Below are 10,682 nucleotides of genomic sequence, written 5' to 3'. Positions count from 1 at the left end.
CCAGGTCAAATAAGACCCGTCCACCACCACCCTCTGAGTACAACCCTTGAGCCAATCTGCAATCCATCTGACTGTGTAGGCATCAGTGCCACAGTCGCCTAGTTTTTTAATGAGGATGGGGTGGGAGACGGTGTCAAAGGCCTTGCTGAAGTCTAGAAAGACTACATCCATGGTGACACCTGCATCCATTGCCTTTGTGACCTGATCATAAAAGGCAATCAGGTTGGTCTTGACATGACTGCCCCTCATGAAACCGTGCTAGTTGCCCTTGAGCATCATCCCCGAAGCCGGCCCATCACGGATGTGCTCCTTGAGGATCTTCTCAAAGTGTTTCCCAAGGATAGAGGTAAGACTGACGGGCCTATAGTTGCCCGGGTCCTCTCTCTTCCCTTTTTTGAAGATGGGGACCACATTAGCTATCTTCCAACCATCCGGCACCTGGCCCGAGCACCACGAGCACTTGTAAAGCCGTGCCCAGGCCCCTGCAATAACCCCAGCTAGCTCTCTCAACACCCTGGGGTGGAGAGCATCTGGACCCGCTGATTTGAACACGTGCAGGCCCTCCAGAAGCTCTCCAACCCGGTCCTCCCCAACCTGAAGTCTGGAGGCCTTCCCCTCGAGTCTGTTTGGCATCCCGGTGGGGAAGTCCCGGTCCCTGCACAGGAAAACGGAGGTGAAGAATTTCTGCTCTGGCGCAACCACCTCATTGCCCAGCGTACTTTGCAGGGGCCCCACATTACCTGGTGCCTTCTTCATCCTCCCTATATATTTGAAAAAGGACTTTTCATTATCCTTGATCTTGGACGCTAGTCCTAGCTCTATGTCTGCCTTAGCTTTCCTGACAGCCCCCCCACAGGCCCGAGCACAGGAGGTATACTCCTCTTTGGAGATAGCACCCCCTTCCACTGGGTGTACACCGCCTTTTTGGTAAGCAGGCATTCCCGGACGCCCTTGGTGAGCCAGGGGGGCTTTCGGGCACTGTTGCCCCCCTTGCTTCTTGTACTGCTGATGGCTGCTACCTGGGCTGTATGAACTGAGCTGCCGGTTTCAGTTCAATTTTCTACATCACAAGTAGGAGTAAGAGTCTAGGGAGCGAGCCAGGACTTGCATGTTCCACGGACGCTTACGGCCCATTTCCCTCTGGCTGTACCAGTAACCCGGTCAGTCAGCAGCAATAGTAGGGGTCATGTCAGCTTGCTCCATCACTGACAGTGGGTATGTCTACACATACAAATAATCTGGGAGCAGTTTACACTAGAGTAAACTCATAGTTTCATAGTTTCTAGGGTCAGAAGGGACCTGAGCAGATCATCTAGTCCGACCCCCTGCCATGGCAGGAAAGAGGACTGGGGTCAAATGACCCCAGCAAGATGTTCATCCAACCTCCTCTTAAACACCCCTGGAGCCTGCACCACTTCTCTTGGAAGCTGGTTCCAGACCCTAGCCGCCCTGACTGTGAAGTCGCGCCTCCTGATATCTAACCTAAACCTGCCCTCTGCCAGCTTGTGACTGTTATTCCTGGTCACTCCTGGGAGCGCTCGGGGAAACAGTGACTCCCCCAGTGCCTGCTGGTCCCCCCTCACTAGTTTATAACAGGCCACCAGATCCCCCCTCGGCCTTCTCTTGTGGAGGCTGAACAGGTTCAGGTCCCATCGCCTCTCCTCGTAGGGCCGGCCCTGCTGCCCCCTGACCATGCGAGTGGCCTCCTCTGGACCCTCTCCATGCTGTCCACATCCCTCCTGAAGTGCGGCGCCCAGAACTGGACGCAGGACTCCAGCTGCGGCCTGACCAGTGCCGCACAGAGGGGGAGGATCGCCTCCCTGGACCTGCTCGAGATGCCTCTGTGGATGCAGGACAAGGTGCGGTTGGCCTTCCTGACCGCGTCCCCACACTGCCGGCCCATGTTCATCTTGGAGTCAGTGATGACCCCCAGATCCCTTTCTGCCTCCGTGCTGACAAGAGGGGAGTTCCCTACCCTGTAGGTATGGTGCTGGTCCTTCCTCCCCAGGTGCAGCACCTTGCACTTGTCTGTGCTGAAACCCATCCTATTCTTGTCCGCCCACCCTTGTAACCTGTCTAGGTCTGATTGTAGCCTGTTGCATCCTTGCAGTGTGCCCATGTCCCCCCACATCTTAGTGTCATCAGCAAATTTGAACAGGTGCTTTTTACCCCCTCGTCCAAATCGCTGATGAAGATGTTGAACAGTGCGGGCCCGAGGACCGAGCCCTGCGGGACCCCACTGCCCACGTCCTTCCAGGCTGAGAAGGACCCATCCACCACCACCCTCTGGGTGCGGCCCTCCAGCCAGTTGGCGACCCATCTGACTGTGTGGGTGTCTACACCACAGCCCCCAGTTTCTTAATGAGAACGGGGTGAGAGACAGTGTCGAAAGCCTTCCGCAAGTCCAGGAAGACTATATCCACTGCTACCCCTGCGTCTAACGATCTGGTGATCTGATCATAAAAGGCCACCAGGTTGGTCTGACAGGACCTGCCACTGATGAACCCGTGCTGGTTGCCCCTAAGCATGCAGTCCCCTGCTGGCCCCTCCTGGATGAGTGCCAGCATAATTTTCTCGAACAGCTTGCCTAGGATCGAGGTGAGACTAACCAGCCTATAGTTTCCCGGGTCCTCCTTCCTGCCTTTTTTGAAGATGGGGACCACGTTGGCCCTCTTCCAGTCCTCCGGTACCTCACCAGAGCACCACGAGTGCTCATAAAGCTGTGCCAGGGGACTTGCAATGACCTCGGCCAGTTCCTTTAGAACTCTAGGGTGGAGATCATCAACTCTCCTGGACAGGCATCTAGACTCAGGAGCAGATTTGCTGCTCATGGCAGCAATCTGGTCCTGCCCCTGCTGGTGCAGCACTGGCCGCCTGCAGCAGCCAGGGAGAGCTCTAGGCTCCCCCTTGGTGCTAGCACAGAGCCAGGAGATAGCTGTCTCCTGGTGGGGGCTGGGACATTTCTCTCTGTCCCCGGGGGGCTGCCTGCTGCCAGAGGGGGGTCTGCCACTGAAGCCTGGGCAGGGACAATGTCCACCTCCCCCAGCAGAAGGGAGCTCCTGGCCCTGGCTCCCTCAACAGGAGCAGAGCGGAGGACTTGGAAAGAGCTGTGGAGGAGAGACAAGTCCTAGCCCCCTGCCCTGATGGGGCAGCTAGCAGCAAGCCCCTGGCTGGGTGGGGATTCCTTCCAGGGCAGGGGGACATTGCCCCCACCTGGGCACTGGTGCTGGAGCCCAGAAACCTGTTGATTTGGAAGGTCCTGGACTTGTCCTGTCCTCTGCCCCAACCCTGCCATGCTGGCGTGCTTCCCCCTTCACGCACAGATGACCCCAGCCCCCACTTCTGCATCTCTGCCTCCACCCTCACCCCTCCTGCCCTGCAAAGGGATGATGGATCCCAGCAGCTGCTGCTGAAATCTGCCAGCCGGACAAGACGTCTCACCCGTGATGCTCGGGCAGCAGTGGCTCTGCGAGCGCCGGCATCTGGGTCCCTGCTGATGGATGGGCTCAGCTGCAGCGGGGAGCCCGTCAGAGCTGTCTCATGCCATGGCTGGCACTGGCGATGAGGAAGAAGGATGGGGCTGCTCTACTGGAGGATCATTGCTGTCTGCTGCTGAAGGACGACTGGAAGGTTTCAGAGATGCAAGAAAACCCAGTGGCCACCTGCAAATTGCCAGCTTGCGAGCTCAGCACGTGCTCCGTCCCATGCCAGCCATAAGCAACAGCGCTCTCGTGGGAGAGATCAGGCCAGAGCCAGGCAGGCCAGCTGTAGCGCCTGCAGGCATGATGGCTTCGGTCTGCGGCCTGTCCCCATCTCCCCCATGCATCTGGGGTCTGAGCAGGATATCAGGGATCCCGGAGTAAACCAGGAGCAAGCTGCAGCCTGCCAGAGGCAAACAGTGCACCCTGACGTCTCTCTCCACATCCAGCACCTTTCTCCTTTCTGTTCCTCCAAGAGACCTCACTTCTGCTGGCGCCAGAGCTTTCCCCTTGGAAATCTGGCAGGCCCTTCCCAGGTCACTGCCTCAGTCATGATTCGGCTTCCGTTTCTTCCCTCCCTTGCTTTTTCCCCTTCTGCTGTTCGGGTCAGCGTTGCAATCACTTCACCTTGCCGTTGCTGCTCGCCACTGGGCTTTGCAAGGATGTGCAGTACTGCTACTGCCTGCCCTGCGTCATTCCTGTCTGGTGGGTACGGAGGATCAGCTGTGCAAGCGGTACTGATCAGAAACCTGTTACCGGCTTGGCCCGAAATGCGTAGCATTAACAGGCAGTCTGCAGTAGAGGGAAGCGCGGAGCAGCAGCTCGAGCCCTGCGGCACTGTGACTCGGAGTAAGCCTGCAGCACCCTGTGACTTGGGCACCGAGGGAGGGAGACACTGTAAAGCGGTGGAAAAAATGCAAAGGGAGAAATTTTTGCTTATTAAAAGTGGGGGTTTTTTCAATGAACTTCTGACAAAATGCTTTCCCTTTTGAAATTGTTCGTGTCCCCTCACTCCAACATTTTCTGTAACCTCTGACAAAGAGGGCTGATGCAGAACAGTCATTTTCTGGTTTCCGGCGGTTGGGGGGTGGAAATCCAATGCATTGTCACAAACATTTCCAGTTTGGGGATGCAAAAATAAAAGAGCAAAAAAAGGTTTACTAGAGCTTTTTAGGCAGCAGCTGTGGTCCCAAGGAGGGGTCTATGGAGCTGGTGTACGGTTTTTAGCCAGACCTATGCATGCTGTCGTTAGTGCCAGGACTCTGGAAACTTGTGGGTTTATTTTTTTCCATTTCCCAGTTTTCTCCTGCTTGTCACGTTGTGCCCGGGACAGGGGGAGGTGAAAGGGGAAGTCTTGCTCCTGAGGGAACCCAAGTTCATCATGGTCTCGCGGGGTTGAAGAGATCTGAAACTGCTGTGGCCGGACCAGGAATGGGTTAGGGTTAGGGTTAGGGTTAGGGGTGGGTATGATGGGACTCAGCTAGGGTTAAACAGAAAAGACAGAAAAATGTGTTTTGCCTGGCAGATTGAGAAGCTCAGCTGGCAATGGATGCTTCTGTGGGCAGCAGGAGAACAAGAAGCCTCCGAGTCCCTGGGTGACTCCCGTGCTTGGCTGGCCAACACGAGAGTCTCTCTGCTGGCGTCTGCACTGCAGCCAGCGCTCAGCAGATCCACTTCCCTGCTTTGCTGGAGTCTGGAGACCCCGAGCCTTTGCCACTCGGCTCAGTCCATGGCTGTCCACATCTGTGCAGAGCTGCAAGCCAGCAATGCCAATCGTCCAGACCTTCGGTTGCCCATAATGAGTGCATCCTCTACCCCATAGCTCCTTCCTCCATGCCAGCCTGGAGCCCACCCACTGTCTCCCCTGGCATGCCTCTTTTATACTTCTAGGGCTGGATGGAGCTGGAAATGCCTGGCTTCTTGCCTTTAAAGGGCAGCTGTCCTATTCTAATGTGGGGAAATGTGGCTTCATCACAGACAGGGGCTGCCTTTTCCTCCTCTTAACAGCATCTAGCCCCACAGGACCCCAAACCAGAATTGGGGCTCCTCGACCCTACAGCAAATAACAAATTTCCCCTGCAGCCCCAAAGACCACACAAGGTGGGCATAAGAAATTGCCTTTGCTTGGGGATCGAGTTTTTCCATTGCCATCCTCTCTGTTTGGAGTCAAGGCCGTGCAGAGAGCAGAGAGGAAACATTTTGGTTTGCAAAGTCTTATTAAAAATCCAGCCGCTCATTTAGGTCGCTTGGAAGCTGCTCCGGCTGATATTGAGCTCTGACTGCTGGTACTTTTAATGGAGCTTGCAGCAGCATAGCATTTCTATATTTAGGCACTTCTGTCATTGAGAAGGACGTGATATATTTGGAGATACTTAAGGTATGGCTCAAGCTTGCAAGCTTACAGCTGAATTGCTTTTCCTACCATCCGCAAGGTGCTTCTGGAAGCTTTCCTCCCCCCCAAGCCCTTTACCCTCCACACTGCTACAAGGCCTGTGCTTTGGTGTTTGGGGTCTGCTGCTTCATGGAATAACCTGACATGTTTAAAACCTGACAGGGGTCTTTGATTCTTAAAAGCATCTTCGTTTTGCTCAGAGTCCAGTTCAAGATTTGGTTGCCTGACAGAGAAAATGTCACCAGTGCCTCCTGGGGAGGTGTTTCAATGCAAAGAGCGCTGGGCTGGGACTGGGGACAGCTGGGTTCATTTCCCAGCTCCGATGCGCTGCTGGGACCAGTGGTGTGACCATTATGAAGTGACGTCTCTCTTCTGTGCATTCATTTCTCCTGCCTCCCTCCATTGGTCTGGTATTTGGACTGCAGGGTCTTCGTGGCAGAGGTTTTCTCTCTCCTGACAGGTGAATGCAGCAAGGGCCTGATCTCCTGCAGCCGTGCAGTCGTGCCCTGTGGAAATAAGCCTCCTCCACATGCCCGCTGGGAATGAAGCAGCGAGCGCACACCCGGGGGTCCCCTGTGCTGCCCATCACAAGCACGCAGGAAGCTCAGGTCCGCAGCGCGGCGCGGGAGTGCACCAGGGCTTCCTCCCTGCCTCCTTTCCTGGGTCGAGGTGCAGAGCAGAAACTGGTGGGAAAAGCTATTTCTGCAGCGGTCTCTGCCACCCGCCCTTATTTAACCCAGAGGCCGCTCTCTGCTCTCACCCCAACCCCTGTGCTTGGCTGAGCCGAGCCGGGCTGCAGCCAAGAGAGGCTCACAGGAGCCTTGGCACATCCCCGCTGGGGGAGCTGCATTTTAACAGCCCGCGCCCAGGAGCCAGCAAACAACTGGAACTGGGACAGCTGAGAGACACAGGGAGCTCCTAGCTTGCAGGGCCTTGTTTTATTAGCAGGATTCAATGCTTTGTTTGCTGTCCATACCGGCTTTCCCCAGTTGTATTCCAGGCACCAGCATCCAGGATTGAATAGACTCGGAGGGGACGTTTCAGCTCCCTTCGTAAATCAAATCTCGCTTTCCTTACTCCGCCTGGGGAGCCAGAGAAAAACTAGCAAGTAATGAACAAAGCTTCCAGACGCAAGGTTCGGCTTCCAGGCCTCATGGAAAATCAGCCTATTCATCCACAGGAGACCGCCACGGGAACCCCTTTGCCTGAATGCTTTACCCCAGCAAAGCAGGAGCCGTCCAAGGAGCTGAGGCCCATGATTGGGACGATAACCGCAGGGCTCCTGTTGCTCATTGCGGCGGTGGTGGCGTGGTGCTATTACACGGCGTCGCTCAGGAAGGCGGAGCAGCTGAAGACGGAGCTGATGGACTTGAGGAAGGACGGGTTCATCATCAAGAACCAGGACGGGGAGGTGGTCTTCAGACTGGCCTTCCAGTCGGGCACCCTCGACCTGGAGTCCTGCTCCAAGGAAGGGGAGATCTTAACCTGCACCCGGTCGGACAAGGGCAAGCTGAACTTCTTCATCCAGACGGTCAAGCACAAGGACACGGTGATGTGCTACCGTGTGCGCTGGGAGGAGTTCGTGGCGGACACGGCGGTGGAGCACACCATGTTCTGGGAGGACGCGCACTGGTACGGGGGCTGCGAGATGAGCGTGCAGCACTGGCCCATCCGGCTCCCGGGGTACCAGGAGCCCGCGCCCTTCGTGACGAGCGACGTGTACTCCTTCCGGGACAGCTTCGGGGGCATCCTGGAGCGGTACTGGCTGTCCTCGAAAGCGGCCGCCATCAAGATCAACGACTCGGTGCCCTTCCACCTCGGGTTCAACGCCACCGAGCGGTCCCTTTTCTTCCAGGCCCGCTACAAGGATTCCCCCTACAAGCCCCCCCTGGGGCAGCAGCCTTTCCCGGAGCTGAGCTACAGGGTGTGCGTCGGCTCCGACGTGACCTCCATTCACAAGTACATGGTGCGGCGGTATTTCAACAAGCCGTCCAAGATCCCGTCGGAAAACGCCTTCCGCTACCCGATCTGGTCCACCTGGGCCCTCTACAAAAATGACATCGACCAGGACAAAGTTCTCGATTTTGCAGGAAAGATCAAAGTGCATGGGTTCACCTGCAGCCACATTGAAATCGATGACATGTACACGCGCGCTTACGGCGATTTCGAGTTTGACCCGGGGAAGTTCCCCAACGTGACGGGCATGTTTCTAAAACTGAAGGAAGACGGATTTAAAGTTACGCTCTGGATTCATCCCTTTGTACACAGAGAGTCCTCCAATTTTGGCGTGGGGATAGAGCGGCAGCTGTTCATCAAGGAGCCGACGGGGAGGCTCCCCGCGATGGTGGAGTGGTGGAACGGCATCGGGGCCATCCTGGACTTCACCAACCCGGCGGCCCGGGAGTGGTTTCAGAGCCACCTGAGGCAGCTGCGCTCAAAGTACGGCATCTCGTCCTTCAAGTTCGACGCCGGAGAGACGAGCTACCTCCCGAAGCAGTTCAGCACCTTCCGGCCCTTGTCGGACCCCAGCATCTGGTCCCGCCGGTACACCGAAATGGCCATCCCCTTCTACGAGCTGGCCGAGGTTCGGGTCGGCTACCAGTCCCAGAACATATCGTGCTTCTTCCGCATCATCGACCGCGACTCGGTGTGGGGCTACGAGCTCGGCCTCAAGTCCCTGATCCCGACCGTGCTCACCATCAGCATGCTGGGTTATCCTTTCATTTCGGCGGACATGATCGGGGGGAACTTCTTCCCGAACAAGACAGAAGGAGCTGTTGAAATCCCCGACCGGGAGCTGTACATCCGCTGGCTGGAGCTGTCGGCCTTCATGCCCTCCATGCAGTTCTCCATCCCGCCCTGGCTCTACGACAAGGAGGTGATCGAGATTGCGCAGAGGTTCATGGAGCTGCACGAGTCCCTGGTCGCCCCTCTCCTGCTGGAGCTGGCCGGGGAGATCACGGACACGGGGGACCCCATCATACGGCCCATCTGGTGGATTTCCCCCAGCGACGAATCTGCCCACAAAATTGACTCCCAGTTCCTCATCGGGGACACGCTCATGGTGGCCCCCGTGCTGGAGCTGGGCAAACAAGAGCGCGACGTGTACCTGCCCGCCGGGAAATGGCGCAGTTACAAAGGGGAGCTGTTTGAGAAGACCCCGGTCCTGCTGACAGACTATCCCGTCGACCTGGATGAAGTTGCTTATTTCCTCTGGGTGTCTTAACGGGCTCCCCCATCGGCTTCAAGCCTTGCAATGGCTACTGAACTTTATGACTAAGGAAGCATTTTATGTCCTGAGATCAATACCCCATGCTATGTTATTATGGATAGCAATAACTATGGCACAGAGCGACTTCTGAATGGTAATATTCTGGGCACACCGCAATATTTTTATAAGCATTTTGTTAGTTGAAATGTCCCTTTTTAAAGCTTGAGCATCTCGGTCTTGGTATCATTTATATGTACAGCATAAGGAAAGCACAGATTCTGCTCATTATGTTCTCAGAGAGCAATGACTCGGACACTGTTTTTCTTTAAAGGACATTGTGTGGGCTGGTTGGTGACTCCGTCGTCCTCCTGATTCAATTTTATTTTTTTGCAGTATACGGTGGCTTTGCTCTTGGTGCTGGCATTGCTTACAGCAGAATAATTTTTAAGTATGAGTCATGCGATACTCCTGCAGAGACAGAGACTCCTGCCACCAGCTCGTGTGACAGGTTTGCAAAGGGTGGCAGAGCCGTGGCAGCTGGCTGCAAACCCAGCGATCTCAGCACAAGGAGTTAAGGTTGATATCAGTCACAAACGTCTTGGCCTCCACTGGGGGAGATTACTGACTGATCTACCTACAGAAACCCAACAAGCCTATCTCTGGTGCCAATTTGTTAACCCGTGTAATCCATGCCTGCATTTTATTGACGTTGGAGATTTAACCCCCAAACCAGGGGGATGGAAGGATGTGCTTGAAACTTGTGCAGACTCTGAGTTCATGGATTTCATTTCTTATACGTGCGAGACTCACAAGACCGACGTCGTTCCAGGCTTTGCCACTGACCTTGGGCACGCAAAGGGACCTCAGGAGACCAACTCGGCCACCTCTCCGCTCAGGACAGGAACATCCCTGCCTGTGCCTCAGTTTCCCCACTTGTGAAGTGAGGGTAGTGATGCTGTGCCATTCGATTTAATGCTGTCCCGTGCGATAAATGAGTGGGGGATTATGGCGACAAACGTAATGTTCTCTAAGACATATGCCTTTATCCTCTGGAAAAGCAATCTGCTCCCCGCTCCGTATGCCTTCCTGTGCAATAAACTTTCTGTGAAATGCTGTCCTGTTTGTCCTCACCATTTCTGAGTTGGAAAGATATCAAAATACCGGCAGGGGACAGGGCAAGGGCTGGGAAGACACGTTCTTCCCCGGCCAGTGGAAGTGACCAAACCTGATCGTATTCTGGGTATATCCTGGCTGGGATCTCTGTTATCAATGCATCCCAAAGGCTGTATCGGCCTTTTTTTAGTGGTAGTTCTGGGTCCCCAAGTGAATCCTTGCTAGTGCAAAGCACTGTACTTATTGCACATCTCATAGTAGCAACAAGATGTTCACCACCGCTGTGCTGGAACCCAGATGTGATTGGTGGGATGCGTTTCTTATGGCAGAAAAAAATCAGATGCAACACAACAAACAGGACATGGTAATTTCGATGCAATGGGATTTCTTTTTTTTGGGTGGGGGGCTTGAACAAAACAGTTTTTTCCAAGCAAGAGATCTTCTTTAGCATGATCTAACCCCAGGCTCTGCTATGCAGAGAGCCTCT

General features: G+C 55.1%; 1 protein-coding gene across 1 annotated transcript; it reads left to right on the top strand.

Annotated features, from left to right (window-relative positions):
• Positions 1–2,866: 2,866 nt before the first annotated feature.
• LOC149867926 (alpha-galactosidase MYORG-like) lies at positions 2,867–10,168 on the top strand. Its single transcript, XM_090037577.1, has 2 exons — positions 2,867–4,328; positions 5,005–10,168. Exon 2 carries the CDS (start codon positions 6,983–6,985, stop codon positions 9,095–9,097), a length of 2,115 nt encoding a protein of 704 aa, XP_089893703.1. The 5' UTR covers positions 2,867–4,328; positions 5,005–6,982; the 3' UTR covers positions 9,098–10,168.
• The last annotated feature ends 514 nt before the right edge of the window (positions 10,169–10,682 follow it).

This window comes from Crocodylus siamensis, chromosome 3 (assembly GCF_052110815.1).
Source record: "Crocodylus siamensis isolate JL-2025a chromosome 3, ASM5211081v1, whole genome shotgun sequence".
Lineage (NCBI taxonomy): Eukaryota > Metazoa > Chordata > Crocodylia > Crocodylidae > Crocodylus > Crocodylus siamensis.
The sequence above is the reverse complement of the archived record's forward strand: the minus strand, read 5'-3'. Positions and strand labels throughout refer to the sequence as shown.

Excerpts from the sequence above, each read along its gene's own strand:
- LOC149867926 (XM_090037577.1), top strand. The coding sequence starts at position 6,983 with ATGAACAAAGCTTCCAGACGCAAGGTTCGGCTTCCAGGCCTCATGGAA.